Source organism: Tachyglossus aculeatus, chromosome 21 (assembly GCF_015852505.1).
Source record: "Tachyglossus aculeatus isolate mTacAcu1 chromosome 21, mTacAcu1.pri, whole genome shotgun sequence".
Lineage (NCBI taxonomy): Eukaryota > Metazoa > Chordata > Mammalia > Monotremata > Tachyglossidae > Tachyglossus > Tachyglossus aculeatus.
This window is the reverse complement of record NC_052086.1, coordinates 52,662,048-52,678,758: the sequence shown is the minus strand read 5'-3', so window position 1 is coordinate 52,678,758 and position 16,711 is coordinate 52,662,048. Positions and strand designations below refer to the sequence as shown.

Sequence of the window (16,711 nt, the reverse complement as noted above, 5' to 3'; positions counted from 1 at the left end):
ATAAAGCCATTGTTATTTTGAAAAGAGATGTCCTACTTCCTTCAGGTTGAGCCTGTGTTCCCCAAAAGGGCATAAAAACGGCATAAGGATTTTCAATACAATTGACCCTGCCCGCTGCCTCTGGTGATGTTCGGATAACGGATCAAAATCGTATTTGCCCTAGGGCTGTTGACCAGTTTGGAAAGGGTCGGTCAGTTCTACTGCTTCCCCTACAATCTAGTTATTGCCTAGAGCCCAGAGTGTACATTCGACCCGCAGGCCTTCAGAAACCCTTGCTGGACCTCGTTCAGCCAGCTCTTGAGCAGCCGGTGTGCGTCAATCAGTCAACCGATCGTATTTATTAAACGCTCACCACGGGCAGAGCACTGTACTAAGCACTTGGGAGTGTACAACCTAACAGAATTAGCAAATACATTCCCTGCGTGTAACAAGTTTACAGTCTAGATGGGGGTTTGGGGTCTGAGGGGTCCAGTCCAGTTTGTATGCCACCATTCCCAAGTCAGAGACACAAAGTTGTCCTAGTAGCTGGGTACCTCACTGCCACAACATATGCCATTTACGGCCCATCACTGAGTCACAGTTTTAGTTTTAGCTCATTTGACGTTCGGCAGTGGGGCTCGAACTAACATAAAAATATTCTGGTAATTTGATTTCCATTTGTTTTGTTTTCTTTGTCAAACTGCTGTGCTCTGTAACACAAACTACAGTCTGTGGCTTACCCTCAGCTCCACTTCTTTGCCAAGTAAGTCATATAAGGATGCGCCTTTGGAGGTGATTTCAGATGCAAGATGCCTGGCTGCCTTCAAATCAGCAATCTAGAACAACAGCATCAAAACCATACAATTGCAACGTTTCACCTTATTCTGAATTCAAACCAGTATGGTAATTGTATTTAAGTGTCTGATCTGTCTACACAGCAGATAGGTCATTTTGGGTAAGATGAGAAACAGAATTCATCACTAACCCAAGGAGACTATATAGGCATGAATGTACGCGTGTACGCACATACACACACATACATACAAACACACATGCATAGCTGACCCTCACACTGGAAGATAAGCCAACTGACGAATGTTATTCCCTAGGCATGAGCAAGCTCAGAAGGGTAAACTATTGCCTGGTGTCCATTCTACACTGTGCCCATACAAAGATGACTTCAGGAAGTGCCTCTGAATCATTTTATTTTTACTCACTGGGATGAACTGTTAAGAATGCTGATGAACACACATCTAGCAAAACGAGTGACAGACAAGTAGAATGGAAAAAAGGGGATGGGGCAATTGTTGGGTGCACTTCTTTTCAAAATTTTAGAACTGAACAGAATTAGTCCCTCTGCTCCAAGCCATTAACATTTGCCTTACCTTTGAGCCTAGATCAAATTTGAATTTGCTGGTATCTTCCTCTTCTATTTCAGGACCTTCCATCCTTTTGGTCTTCATTGCATTGTAGAGCACAGAAGTAATTTTCAACAGTTCTTTAACTGCATACCCATCTGCCTGATAAAGCTTCTTAGTATTGAGTTTTATGTGAGCTTTGGTGGCCTATTTCACATTAAAAAAAGGAATCAAATAATTCCATACACAATAACTTGATACACCACATGTAACATTTCAGAAAGTGTCTAAGTAAAGAGGACTCTAACAGCAGTATCATGTTATCCTAATAACCACATATTCCAGGAGAAATTCTTTCAAGAAAATGCAAGCAGAGAACTCCAAAAAAGGAATAAGGGTGTATCCTTCATCTTCATATCTGACAGACTACAATTCTCCCCATCTGAAAAGCCCTATTACAATCACATCTCCTCCAAGAAGCCTTCCCTGCCTCATCTCTCACCTCTCTATCCCGTTTTCCTCCCTACTGCATCGTCCAAGCATTGAGCCGATACCTCTTGGTACCTACACATCCACCCCACCCTCAAAATGAATATCCTTATGAATATCGTTATGCTTGTTTCCCCTACCTGTAATTTATTTTAATATTTATCTCCTCTGTTAGATTGTAAGCTCTTTGAGGGCAGGGATCATGTCTAATTAGTCTACGGTACTCTCTCAGATGTGTTGAACAGGGCTCTGCTCACAGTAAGTGTTCACTAAAAACCATCGATTGATCTTTTCCATCTCTCATTTTCTTGCTTCTAGACATCTAGGAACTCACCATGAATTGTGCAATCGCCTTAATGAAGAAAACTCTATCTTGTTCCGTCTCAATATCAGAAGGGATGTCAGTCTGTGGCTCATACCTATTATCAGGAGGAAATTTAGTTAACTGGTGGCAGTCAGTGCAAGGCAAGCAACGTATCCCCACACTCTCCCATTCCCCCATCAATAAGTAATTTTCTCTTTCCCTACCTCTAGTCAGAGAGCTCCTTGTGGGCAGAGAATGGGTCTACCAACTCCGCTGAATGGTTCTCTCCCAAATGCCTAGTGCAGTGCTTGGCACACAGTAAGCACTCAATAAATACCATCAACTGATAAGTGGACAAATTGTGGAGGTACGAATCAGAGAATGTACCAACAAGTCCCCCTAGAACTCTACCTGGGATACAGGGGAAAAAGGAGGGAGGAAATCAGGGAAGGCTTCTTGGAGGAAGTGGGCTTTCAGGAGGTATCTGAAGGAGGGAAGGGGCCAATGTGGTAAAATTAAACAAGGAAGACTATTCCAGGCTCCAACGTGGACCGTTCAGTCCATATCTCCCCATTCCTCAAAAACCTCCAATTGTTGTCCACCCACCATGGAGGCCCAAAGAGTTGAGTAAGGGGTTATCTTTAAACAATTAGCTTGGGCTAATTATGTGGCACGGGCTGGGGAGAAGGAAAAAAAAGAAGACGTCTAGGTAAGAGAGCCTTAAAGCTAATGCCCAATGCTCTCAGCTTAGAATCAAGTCTTCCAGGATCCCTCCTTCCTTGGGTTCAGACTACTCCAAGGAAATGTTCAGACCTTCCTGTGTCAACCTGGAAATTTCCCTCTTTTGAACAATCAGGCCCTGCCGGCCTGGTTGCATTATATGCCTTTTATCAATTCAATCAATCAATCATATTACTGAACACTTATTGTGTGCACAGCACTACAGTAAGCGCTTGGGCAAATACAATACAATGGAATTGACAGATGTTTCCTGCCCACAATGAGCAACAAGGGAGAGGCAGACATTGATAAAAATAAATAAATTACAGATAAGCACATAAGTGCTTTGATGCTGAGGGTGGGGTGAATAAATAGTGCAAATCCAAGAGAAAGGGTAACACAGAAGGGAATGGGAGAAGAGGAACTGAGGGAGGGCTTAGGGAAGGCCTATTGGAGGAGACGTGCTTTTAATGAAGTTTCGAAGGTGAGGAGAGTGATTGTCCGATATGAATGCGAAAGGACTTTCAGGCTAAAGGCAGGATGTGGGAAAAGGGTTGAGGATGAGATAGATGAGATCTAGATACATCTAGTACACTGGCATTTGAGGAACGAAGTGTGCAGACTAGGTTCAAGTGTGCAGACTAGGTTCTAGTAGGAAATTAAAGAGGTTAGGGACAACCTGACTAGCTTATACCTAATACAGTCCCTGGTGCATAGTAAGCACTTCAATAACTTTTTTTAAAAAAAAAGATAAGGTAGGAAGCAGCGGGGTGATTGAATGCTTTAAAGCCAATGGTAAGGAGTTTCTGTTTGATTCTGAGAAGGGGTTTATAACTAAACCCCCTCTCAGCACACCACAGTTCTTCATCAATAGCCTCACTTTTCCCACCAGGGTTACTTCTTCCTCCTTAAAATAGAGGCTTCCATAGGGGCAGTCATTCCTCTTACTCCATACCCAGCCCCCTCCCCTGGCCTTTACCCCCAGAACTCCATCTCTAGATCCCCCTTTGCACCCTGAGATCTCCACTCCCCTGCAGAGAATGCCACAAAGCACAAACATGGACCGTTCAGTCCACATCTCCCCACTCCTCAACACCCTCCAACTGTTGTCCATTCACCTCTGGAAACAGAAACTTCTTGCCATCAGCTTTCAGGCAATCTGCTCATCCTATCCTACTTTACCTCACTGACGATCTATTACAACCCGATCCACACACGTCCCTCCTGTAACGCCAACCTACTCTCTGCACCTTGATCTCATCTATCCTGCTGCCAACCCCTTGTTCACGCCCTCCCTCACGCCTGGAACTTCCTTCCCCTTCATATCCAACAGCCCATCACTCTCCCCATCAAGGAAACCCTCTTAAAATCACATCTCCTCCAAGAGGCCTTTCCTAAGCATTTATTTCCCCTACTCAACCTCTCCTCTGCGTTGCTTCCACATTTGACTGTAAGTACTCTGATACACATCTCAAACCTACAGCCTTAATGCACATATTCTTATAATCCACTTCCCCTATCCCTAATCTGTTTTAATGTATGTATCCCCCTGAAGCCTGTAAGCTTCTTGTGGGCAACTCTATTGTGTTGTACTTTCCTAAGTGCTTAGTACAGTGCTCTGAACACAGTAAGTGTTCAATAAATATCACTGATTGAAAGATAACACACAGTTGCAACCTTTTTTTTTTAAGAATCTATTAAGTGCTTACTAGAGGCTACTCATTGTACTAAGCAGTGGAGTGGATACAAGCTAATCAGGTTGGACACAGTCCATGCCCTACATGGGGCTCACAATATTAACCTCCATTTGCAGATGAGGTAACTGAGGCACAGAGTAGTTGAGTGACTTGCCCAAGATCATAGAGCAGACATGTGGTGGAGCCAATATTGGAACAACCCAGGCCCATCTGACTCTCAGGCCTGTGCTCTTTCCACTAAGCCACGCTGCCTCTCTGCCGTTCTCCAAAACCCTGGAACAGCTGTTTCCTCCTAAGTCATACTCCCCTCAGGGCACTTCCCTTCCCAGTTCCTCTCACATAACCCCTCTTACTTCAATTTTTTTTTTCATTTTACCCTCTTTAACCTTCAGTGATTTTTCAACAGGCCATATTTAGCCGTTGGGGCTAATAATTTCAATTTCAGCAGCTTCTCTTTTAGCCTCACATGTTCCCTGGTGAAGTGGGCATTCTAAACGTCTAATTAACATCAACTATCAAGCATTATCTCCCTGGAATAAAAGACTAACCTCTTCACAAGCCAGAGAAGCATTTCCGATACGAGTCCGAAGTTTGGAGTGCGGAAATTCTCCATAGAGATGTGACGGGGGTACCCCAGGGTCCGCATCATCTCTGTGAAATCTGTTCCAAGAAAAATGGTTATTAATATGGTACGGGATAAGTGCTTACTACGTGCCAAACTCTGTTCTACGCTCTGGGGTAGATACCAGTTAATCAGGTTGGACACAGCTGTTGTCCCATATGGGGCTCACAGTCTAACTTAGGAGGGAGTAGGACTGGATACCCATTTTACAGATATGTAATTGAGGCACAGAAAAAAACCCAATAATGTCAAGTCTCAATTTTTCATGGCTGATTTTTGCAGGCTACAAACTATCTAGGACCCGTATGCTCTTCTCTCCATCTTCTGTAGAGATGTCCAATAAATACTACTGATTGACAATGATTTTTAAACAAATTTAAGCATAAGGGTAAGTGCATTATGAAAGGTGATGAGTAAATTAAGAGTCTTATGGATTTAATCAAATAGACAGGCTGAGGCTATGGTAGGGTGACTAGGAAGAGGTTTGTCAATTCTCTGCCAGATAGGGAATAACAATAATAATAAAGAAATTTATTAAGCACTTACTATGTGCAAAGCACTGTTCTAAGCGCTAGGGAGGTTACAAGGTGATCAGGTTGTCCCACGGGGGGTTCACAGTCTTAATCCCCATTTTACAGATGAGATAGCTGAGGCACAGAAAAGTTAAGTGACTTGCCCAAAGTCACAGAGCTGACAATTGGCAGAAGGCAGAAGCAACGTGGCTCAGTGGGAAGAGCCCGGGCTCTGGAATCAGAGGCCATGGGTTCAAATCCTGGCTCTGCCAACTGTAAGCTGTGTGACTTTGGGCAAGTCACTTCACTTCTCTGTGCCTCAGTTCCCTCATCTGTAAAAATGGGGATTAAAACTGCGAGCCCCCCGTGGGACAACCTGACCACTTGTAACCTCCCCAGCGCTTAGTACAGTGCTTTGCACATAGTAAGCGCTTAATAAATGCCATTATTATTATTAAGGCTTATCAAAGGAGGGCTTTCAGGGACTCCTCAGATGATGAGAAAGGCTCTGGGAGCTGGAACAACATGGTTCTGAGCAAATTTGCCTAAGAAGAGTAACGGGACATGCTGAGGAGGCAGAGGAGACAGGAGAAAAGCGATAGCCAGACAAGAGAAAGGTGGTAGTCAGACTGAGAAAAGGTGGTAGCCAGACCAGGGAAAGGCAGTAATCAGACAGGACGTGGGTGGTGGCCTGACAGGAGGTGGGTCCTGATAGACTAATGAAGACTTTTGAAGCAGAGATTGAATCTTGCACAGACTGGGCCTCACCCATGAATTCCATGGAGCCAGACCAGCTGCTGCAAAACTAAGCCCATTCGAGCCCAGTTGGATTTGGCTAGCCCTCTAATCCCCACAGCAGCCCACTGAGGCAGTCACACGTTTGAAAACATGGGGCATGCCTCAAGTCACCTTCTGGAAGTAGCTTGGCTTAGTCTGATGCTTGCTTGGACACTGAGGTCAGTAGCTGGAACCAGACAAAGAAGTGCCTGAATCTGAACAGAGATCTGGATTTCTGGCCTGTGCAGGAGTCTGGCGTAAAGATCTTCAAATCAATTGTATTTATTGAGCGTTTACTGCATGGAGGTCTGAAATGCAATGGGAAGGGAGGAAGGACAAAATACAAAGGAGAAGAAATAACTTGGAAGCACCAAGGATCAATGAGATTATCTGGGAATGGTCAGGGGGGCGGGGGGAAAGTGAAGTTTCCAACACCTTATTAAATTCAGCCTGATCGCTTTACTTGACCTTCTAGAGTAGTGTATCCTGTTGGATTGGGTGATGTGGTTTTACAGACTTAAAGTAGTACCTTGAATTTTTTAAATATTTATTTTAATAAAGCATTTGCACATCAGTTATCTCATTTTATCCTCACAACATTCCTGAGGTAGAGAAGGGCAAATATTATGATCCTCATTTGACGAATGAGAAAACTGAGGTAAGGAGCCAAGTAGAGAAGCAGTGTGGCTCAGTGGAAAGAGCATGAACTTTGGAGTCAGAGGTCATGGGTTCAAATCCCGGCTCCGCCCATTGTCAGTTGTGTGACTTTGGGCAAGTCACAACTTCTCTGTGCCTCAGTTCCCTCATCTGTAAAATGGGAATTAAAACTGTGAGCCCCACGTGGGACAACCTGATCACCTTGTATCCTCCCAGCGCTTAGAACAGTGCTTTGCACATAGTAAGTGCTTAACAAATACCATTATTATTATTAAGTCTGAGGTCACCCAGGAGGCCAGGACTAAAGCACGGACAAAAACGCAGGACTCCCGATTACCAGGCCTCCGCTCTTTCCACTAGCTTATACGGTCTCCAAGATGCCACAGTACCAATAATAATAATAATGGCATTTATTAAGCACTTACTATGTGTAAAGCACTGTTCTAAGTGCTGGGGAGGCTACAAGATTATCAGGTTGTCCCTCATGGGGCTCACAGTCTCAATCCCCATTTTACAGATGAGGTAACAGGCCCAGAGAAGTTAAGTGACTTGCCCAAAGTCACACAGCTGACAATTGGCGGAGCCGGGATTTGAACCCATGACCTCTGACTCCAAAGCCCGGGCTCTTTCCTACTGAGCCACGCTGCTTCTGTATATATCACAATATACAGTTTAGTGCCTGTGGATCTGAAGGAAAGGGGTGAGAAATGAAAGGTAAATAAATGGGTGAGAATTTTGAGACCCTGACCCCCTCAGTAAAAATATCAAATCACGTAATATCACGAGAAACAGATTAGTATTGATTCCTTACCAAAGCACAAAATCCCCAATCTTTAACCAGCATCAGAGGCTGGAATTGCCAATTAAAACCTGTGAACGCAAATCCAAGCCCACATTGAAACTCCCAGAGAGAGAATACCAGTGCTCATCACTAAACTGAAGCAATTATGCAATTTTGCCGTTGAAGCAGCATGGCCCAGTGGAAAGAGCACCAAATTTGGAGTCAGAACACCTGGGTCTTAATCTGTAATCTGAGCTCCATCACTTGCCTGCTTTGTGATCTTGGGCAAATAGCAACTTCCTGGTGCCTCAGTTTCCTCATCTTTAAAATGGAGACTATAACCTGCTCTCCTTCCACTTCAAGTGTCTGATCTGATTGTGTGATTGAGTGTTTTCATACCAATGGTAAGGTCTGATGTGGAACTGGATGGGCCACAACTGGAGGTCTTTGAGGAGTGGGAAAACATGGACTAAACAAAATGCCACAGGAGGAAAGCTCTGATAAGAATAGACCTTTCCAGGATCTATGAGGCTCTCCAAGAAGGTGAAAGACACTCATAAAGCTGCAGCTTTCCCAATGAGCCCAACCTACCCTGGGGGGTTTATTAGGTCCTCGGAGAATTGGTCTTATTCATAATCATGTGCTTCCCAACTTGAATGTCAGTCATGATCCCTTGAAACACCTGCCACTCTAACCTGGTTTCTCTACACCTTGAAACTGGACATTTAGCAAGATTGACAAGAGACGAGTGCGGGGAAGAGGTCTGTATCAGCATCTCTGATAGACCTCTTTGGAGCAGCCTGTGGGATTGAATACACAATGCTGAGGAGTGGGTGATTAGAGAGAAGGGAGGTTTCTGGAGCAAGCACTCTGTCTTCCCGGGGGCATTCCGTCTTATCGATCTCCTTGTTCCACAAAATGGCCATCAGGCACTAAAACTGAGTTGGCAAGTTATGCCTTTGTGAACAGAAGCTTTTTTAATTGAGCTATTGAAAGAAATATTTCCTTAATTTTTACCTAATAGAAAATTCTTATGCCTGATCAATTCTGGACAGTTGCAGCAGCCATTGCGGTTAATGAAGTTCATCTCAAGTTGCCAGTGTTAATAACACTCAGTAGGAAATAGTTTTAGATCATTTATAAATTAAGGAAATTTCTTCTTGATAGCTGCTTAGGTGAGTTCCATTTAGTTCCTGGGCCTTTAAAGAAGTCACAGCTACCCCACTCACTACTGATATGTGATCGCCTCAGTGGGTTACTGTAATGTCACTAACAGCAAAAATTGCAATTCTAGCAAAGTTACAACTCCAGCCATGGAAACAGCAAAGTGAGGGCCATGGACCATCTTGAATAGTCCTTTTATCACAAACACGGTCCCCAATAACTGCAGAAAGCAGAGTTTGGCAATGTTAGCATTAATGATGATATTTACTAAGTGGATAGGCACTGTCTCTATCTGTTGCCAAACTGTACGTTCCAAACGCTTAGTATAGTGCTCTTGCACACAGTAAGTGCTCAATAAATATGACTGAATGAATGACACCTTCCCCAGGGCTTAGGACCTAAGTGCTTAACCAGTACCACAAATATTTATTTAGCATAATCACAACTACAATCCTAAAGCAGGAAAGAAATACAATTGATCAGTCAATTGCATTTATTGAGTGCTTCCCATATCCATAGCACTATACTAAATGCTTGGGAAAGCACAATTCAACAGAATCAGCAGACACATTCCCTGCCCAAGGGATGTAAAGAGGGGTCAGTCCTTTGGTCATTAGGGGGCTGGTGCCTAGAGGACACTGAATTAGATAAGCAAAATATGTAGATGAGAAGCAGCGTTGTCTTTTGGATAGACCTCGGGACTCGACTGGGAGTCGGCTGGACCTGCGTTCTAATCCCAGCTCGGCTGCTTGCCTGCTGTATGACTTTGGGCAGATCCCTTCACACCTCTGTACCTCAGTTACTTCATCTGTAGAATGGGAATTGAGACTGTGAGCCTTATGTAGGACATGGATTGTGTCCAACCTGATTAGCTTGTATCCATCTCAGCGCTTAATACAGTGCCTGGCACACAGTGAGTGCTTAACAACTACCATTAAAAAAGGAAGACCCACTATTAACTGCTCTTGCAGTTGAGGCAACAACAAAAAAAATTAAATTATACTTAAAAAATGAAATCTAGCAGGTGCAAGTTGGCATATATTTCCCTGATTGAATAACACCCCAAATCACCCTCTCCCAGCGGGGCAACTTCATTCATTCATTCATTCATTCAATCGTGCTTATTGAGCACTTACTGTGGGCAGAACACTGTACTAAGTGCTGGGGAGGGTACAATACAACCTCTGGCCTGGAATGCCCTCCCTCCTCAAATCTGTCAATCAATACTCTAGCCCACCTTCAAAGACTCACTGAAGGCCCACCTCCTCCAAGAGGCCTTCCCAGACTAAACCCCACTTCTCCTCAACTCCCACTCCCTTTCGTCTCACCTTGATTCACTCCCTTTGCTCTTCCCCTCTCCCTGCCCCACACCTCTTATGTATATATCTGTCAATGTGTTTATTTATAGTGATGTCTGTTTTCTTGCATTGATGCCTGTCTCCCAGACTCAAGACTGTGAGCTCGCTGTGGGCACGGATTCATTCATTCATTCAATCATATTTATTGAGCTCTTACTGTGTGCAAGGCAATGTACTAAGCTCTTGGAAAGTACAATTCAGCAGCAGAGAGAGACAATCCCTGTCCAAAATGGACTCGCAGTCTAGAAGGGGGAAGACAGACATCAAAACAAGTAAACGGGCATCAATAGCATCAATATAAATAGAGTTATAGATATACATATGCATCAAGACAAGTAAAGAGGTATTAATATAAATAAATAGAATTATAGATATGTACATATACACACAAACGCTGTGGGGTGGGGAGGAGGGTAGAGCAAAGGGAGTGAGTTGGAATGATAGGGAGGGGAAGCTGAGGAAAAGGGGGGCTTAGTCTGGGAAGGCCTCCTGGAGGAGGTAAGCTTTCGGTAGGGCTTTGAAGAGGGGAAGTGCGATTGGCAGATGTGAGGAGGGAGGGCATTCCAGGCCAGAGGTAGGACAGGGGCCAGGGATCGACAGCAGGATAGGCGAGAACGAGGCACAGTGAGGAGGTTAGCGGCAGAGGAGTGGAGTGTGAGGTCTAGGAGTCTAGAAGGGCGGGGAGACAGACATCGAAACAAATAAACGGGCATCAATATAGAGTTATAGATATATACACATCAAAAGTAAATAGGCATCAATATAAATAGAATTATAGATAAATACACATCAAAACAAGTAAACAGGCATCAATATAAATACACAGAATTGTAGATATATACACATATATTAGTGCTGTGGGGCGAGGAGGGGGGGAGAGCAAGGGGAGCCAGTTGAGGCAGATGGGAGGGGGAGCTGAGGAAGACCTCTTGGACGAGATGTGCCTTCAGTAGGGCTTTGAAGGGGGGAAAAGTAATTATTTGGCGGATTTGAGGAGGAAGGGCGTTCCAGGGCAGAGGTCGATGGTGAGACGAAGGCCCAGTGAGGAGGTTAGCACCAGAGGAATGGAGTGTGCGGGCTTGGATGTAGAGAGAGGGGAGGTGAGGTAGGAAGAGGTGAGGTGATGAAGAGCTTTGAAGTCAATAGTGAGGAGTTTTTTCTTGATAAGGAGGTTGATAGGCAACGGCTGGAGATTTTTGAGGAGGGGAGTGACATGCCCAGAGTGTTTCTGTACAAAGATAATCCAGGGAGCAGAGTGAAGTATAGACTGAAGCGGGGAGAGACAGGAGGATGGGACATCAGAGAGGAGGTTGATGCAGTAATCAAGTCAGGATAGAATGAGAGATTGAACCAGCAAGGTAGCAGTTTGGAGGGAGAAGAAAGGGTGGATTGTGACAGTGAGACAGGCAGATTTTGTTATCTCTTTATTACTGTAGTGTCCTTTCCTGAGCACATTCAGCACTCAATAAATAGAACTGAATGGATGACAGTAAGTGAACACATTCCATGGCCACCACGAGGTCATGGTGTCCTCCTGAGTCCGTGAGGGTTGGGCCTGATCCTATGGTGGCCAACAACAACCATGGGGGGTCTCCCATCTGGGGAGACACCCCGCCCCCCGAGATCCCTCAGGGTTCCCCTGGGATTCATTCATTCATTCAATCATGTTCATGGAACGTTTACTGTGTGCAAAGCACTGTAGAAGCATCACGGCTCAGTGGAATGAGCCTGGGCTTGGGAGTCGAAGATCATGGGTTCAAATCCCGGCTCCACCAATTGTCAGCTGTGTGACTTTGGGCAAGTCACTTAACTTCTCTGGGCCTCAGTTACCTCGTCTGTGAAATGGGAATTAAGACTGTGAGCCCCCCGTGGGACAACCTGATCACCATGTAACCTCCCCAGCGCTTAGAACAGTGCTTTGCGCATAGTAAGTGCTTAACAAATGCCATTATTATTATTCAACCACCAGTAAGACACCAGGTTCCCTTAATACCCTTGATCTAGAGAAGCAGCATGGCTCAGTGGATAGAGCACAAGCTTGGGAGTCAGAGGTCATGGATTCTAATCCCGGCTCTGCCACATGTCTGCTATGTGACATTGGGCAAGTCACTTAACTTCTCTGAGCCTCAGTTATCTCATCTGTAAAATGGGGATTAAGACTGTGAGCCCGACGTGGGACAACTTGATCACCTTGTATCCCCCTCCAGCACTTAGAAAAGTGCTTGACACGTAGTAAGCGCTTAACAAATGCCATCATTATTACTACTAAGCGCTTGGAAAGGACAATTCAGCAACAAATAGAGATGGTCCCTACCCAACAATGGGCTCACGGTCTAGAAGGGCCCTCATCCTATCCCGACTGGATTACTGCATCAGCCTCCTCTCTGATGGCCCATCCTCCTGTCTCTCCCCACTTCAGTCTATACTTCACTCTGCTGCCCGGATTATCTATGTACAAAAACACTCAGGGCATGTCACTCCCCTCCTCAAAAATCTCCAGTGGCTGCCTGTCAACCTACAAATCAAGCAAAAACTCCTCACCCTGGGCTTCAAGGCTGTCCATCCCCTCGCCCCCTCCTACCTCACCTCCCTTCTCTCCTTCTGCAGCCCACCCCGCACCCTCTGCTCCTCTGCCGCTAATCTCCTCACCGTGCCTCGCTCTCGCCTGTCCCGCCGTCGACCCCCGGCCCACGTCATCCCCCGGGCCTGGAATGCCCTCCCTCTGCCCATCCGCCAAGCTAGCTCTCTTCCCCCCTTCAAAGCCCTACTGAGAGCTCACCTCCTCCAGGAGGCCTTCCCACACTGAGCCCCCTTTTTCCTCTCCTCCTCCCCATCCCACAGCACTTTGTACAGATTTACTACTCTATTTTACTCGTACACATTTACTATACTACTTGTTAATGATGTGCACATAGCTTTAATTCTATTCGTTCTGACAGTTTTGACATAATAATAATAATGGTGACATTTATTAAGCGCTTACTATGTGCAAAGCACTGGTCTACATGTTTTGTTGTCCGTCTCCCCCTTCTAGACTGTGAACCCGCTGTTGGGTAGGGACCGTCTCTATACGTTGTCGACTTGTACTTCCCAAGCGCTTAGTCCAGTGCTCTGCACACAGTAAGTGCTCAATAAATACGACAATGAATGAATGAGGCAGACAACAAAACATGGAGACAAGTCGAGAGGCAGTGTGGCTTAGTGGAAAGGGCCCGGGCTTGGGAGTCAGAGGTCATGGGTTCTGGAGAAGCAGCGTGGCTCAGTGGAAAGAGCCCGGGCTTTGGAGTCAGAGGTCATGGGTTCAAATCCCAGCTCCGCCAATTGTTGTCAGCTGTGTGACTTTGGGCAAGTCACTTAACTTCTCTGTGCCTCAGTTACCTCATCTGTAAAATGGGGATGAAGACTGTGAGCCCCACGTGGGACAACCTGCTCACCTTCCATCCTCCCCTGCACTTAGAACAGTGCTTTACACATAGTAAGCACTTAACAAATGCCATCATTATCATTATTAATCCCGGCCCTGCCACTTGTCAGCTGTGTGACTTTGGGCAAGTCACTTCACTTCTCTGGGCCTCAGTTGTGTCATCTGTAAAATGGGGATGAAGATTGTGAGCCCCCCGAGGGACAACCTGATTACCTTGTAACCTCCCCAATGCTTAGAACAGTGCTTGGCACATAGTAAGCGCTTAATAAAAATGCCATCATTATTTTTCTCTGTGCCTCAGTTGTGTCATCTGTAAAATGGTGAGGAAGACTGTGAGCCCCACGTGGGACAACCTGATTACCTTGTAACCTCCCCAGCGCTTAGAACAGTGCTCTGCACATAGTAAGCGCTTAAATACCATCGTCATTATTATTATTATTATTATAAACAGAATTACAGAATTCTAGACTGTGAGCCCACTGTGGGGTAGGGATCATCTCTAGATGTTGCCAACTTGGACTTCCCAAGCGCTTAGTAATAATGATGGCATTTATTAAGCACTTACTATGTGCAAAGCACTGTTCTAAGCGCTGGGGAGGTTACAAGGTGATCAGGTTGTGCCACGGGGGGCTCACAGTCTTCACCCCCATTTTACTTATTTTATTTGTGCATATTTATTCTATTGATTTTATTTTGTTGTCTGTCCCCCCCTTCTAGACTGTGAGCCCACTGTTGGGTAGGGACCATCTCTATATGCCGCCAACTTGTACTTCCCAAGCGCTTAGTACAGTGCTCTGCACACAGTAAGCGCTCCATAAATACAATTGAATGCATGAGGAGCAGCGTGGCTCAGTGGAAAGAGCCCGGGCTTTGGAGTCAGAGGTCATGGGTTCGAATCCCTACTCCCCCACATGTCTGCTGTGTGACCTTGGGCAAGTCACTTAACTTCTCTGAGCCTCAGTTCCCTCATCTGCAAAATGGGGATTAAGACTGTGAGCCCCACATGGGACAACTTGATCACCTTGTAACCCCCCCCAGCGCTTAGAACAGTGCTCTGCACATAGTAAGCGCTTAACAAATGCCATGATTACTATTATTATTATGAATGAATTTTACAGATGAGGTAACTGAGGCCCAGAGAAGTGAAGTAACTTGCCCAAAGTCACCCAGCTGACAATTGGCGGGGCCGGGATTTGAACCCATGACCTCGGACTCCAAAGCCCGGGCTCTTTTCCAGTGAGCCAAGCTGCTTCTCGCTGCTTTAGTAATAATGATGGCATTTATTAAGCGCTTACTATGTGCAAAGCACTGTTCTAAGCGCTGGGGAGGTTACAAGGTGATCAGGTTGTCCCACGGGGGGGCTCACAGTCTTCATCCCCATTTTACAGATGAGGGGACTGAGGCCCAGAGAAGTGAAGTAACGTGCCCAAAGTCACCCAGCTGACAATTGGCGGGGTTGGGATTTGAACCCATGACCTCTGACTCCAAAGCCCGGGCTCTTTTCCAGTGAGCCAAGCTGCTTCTCGCTGCTTTAGTAATAATGATGGCATTTATTAAGCGCTTACTATGTGCAAAGCACTGTTCTAAGCGCTGGGGGGGTTACAAGGTGATCAGGTTGGCCCACGGGGGGCTCGCAGTCTTCATCCCCATTTTACAGATGAGGGGACTGAGGCCCAGAGAAGTGAAGTGACTCGCCCAAAGTCACCCAGCTGACAATTGGCGGGGCCGGGATTTGAACCCATGACCTCTGACTCCAAAGCCCGGGCTCTTTCCACTGAGCCCTCTTTTGGGTAAGGACTGTCTCTATATGTTGCCAACTTGTTCTTCCCAAGCGCTTAGTACAGTGCTCTGCACACAGTAAGCGCTCAATAAATACGATTGAATGAAACAAAATTATCGATCTCTCCAGCTGGGGCTCCCCTGGGGGAGTCAGCCGGAGGAGGCCTTACTCCTGAGGTCGCGGAACGTCATGGCGACGAAGGCTGAGGCGGCTGAGGCGATTAATGGCGGCTGAGGCGAGGGACAGACGGAGATGGAGCGAGGCCACGGCCTGAGGCGGTCTGTTTCCGTGGAAACCAACGGCCTCTCGCGACGGTGCGCAGCTAGGGTCAAACCAGTGGCAAAGCGAAGCTGCCGCGCGCGGCCTGAGGCGTTCTGTTTCCGTGGAAACCAACGGCCTCTCGCGACGGTGCGCAGCTAGGGTCAAACCAGTGGCAAAGCGAAGCTGGCCCAGGGCGCCGGGCAACCACCAGACCATTCATTCATTCAATCATATTTATTGAGCGCTTACTGTGTGCAGAGCACTGTACTAAGCTCCTGGGAAGTACAAGATGGCAACATATAGAAACGGTCCCTACCCAACAGCGGACTCACAGTCTAGAAGGGGGAGACAGACAACAAAACCAAACATATTAACAAAATAAAATAAATAGAATAAATATGTACAAATAAAATAAACAGAGTAATAAATCCGTACAAACATATATACATATATACAGGTGCTGTGGGGAGGGGAAGGAGGGGGAAACATTTGTACAATCTGTACAAACCTCCAACTCCCTCTGTCGGACTCTCTTCCACTTCTGGGATTCACCCCTTCTTACCCACGTTGGCCCATTCATTCGGCACATGCTGGCTCAACTACTGCATCGGCCTCCTCTCATCAGTCTTCCCCCATTTTGCAGATGAGGAAACTGAGGCACAGAGAAGTGGTTCGCCCAAGGTGACACGGCAGGCGAGTGGAAACCCAGGAATCTTAGTACCCAGGCCTGCCGACTACCAAGACCATGCTCTTGCTGGCTGGTTAGGAGGCTTACGTGCTTACTGTTTTTCTTTGCTCTGCTTTTTGTTTCTTGCTTTTCTAAGACTG

At 46.0% G+C, this 16,711-nt stretch overlaps 1 protein-coding gene across 2 annotated transcripts in view; it reads right to left on the bottom strand.

Annotated features, from left to right (window-relative positions):
* Positions 1-15,919, bottom strand: part of CLUAP1 (clusterin associated protein 1) — a 40,714-nt gene extending 24,795 nt beyond the window's left edge. The window contains exons 1-5 of one of the 2 annotated variants that reach the window (XM_038762969.1): positions 15,792-15,919; positions 5,096-5,207; positions 2,161-2,245; positions 1,365-1,544; positions 720-815 (exon numbers count right to left, since the gene is read on the bottom strand). In XM_038762969.1, the coding sequence (XP_038618897.1) occupies positions 720-815; positions 1,365-1,544; positions 2,161-2,245; positions 5,096-5,207; positions 15,792-15,813 (495 nt within the window). In that variant the 5' untranslated portion in view covers positions 15,814-15,919. The remainder of the gene's footprint in view (positions 1-719; positions 816-1,364; positions 1,545-2,160; positions 2,246-5,095; positions 5,208-15,791) is intronic. The other variant, XM_038762970.1, reaches the window with a different exon arrangement.
* Between the last annotated feature and the right edge of the window lie 792 nt (positions 15,920-16,711).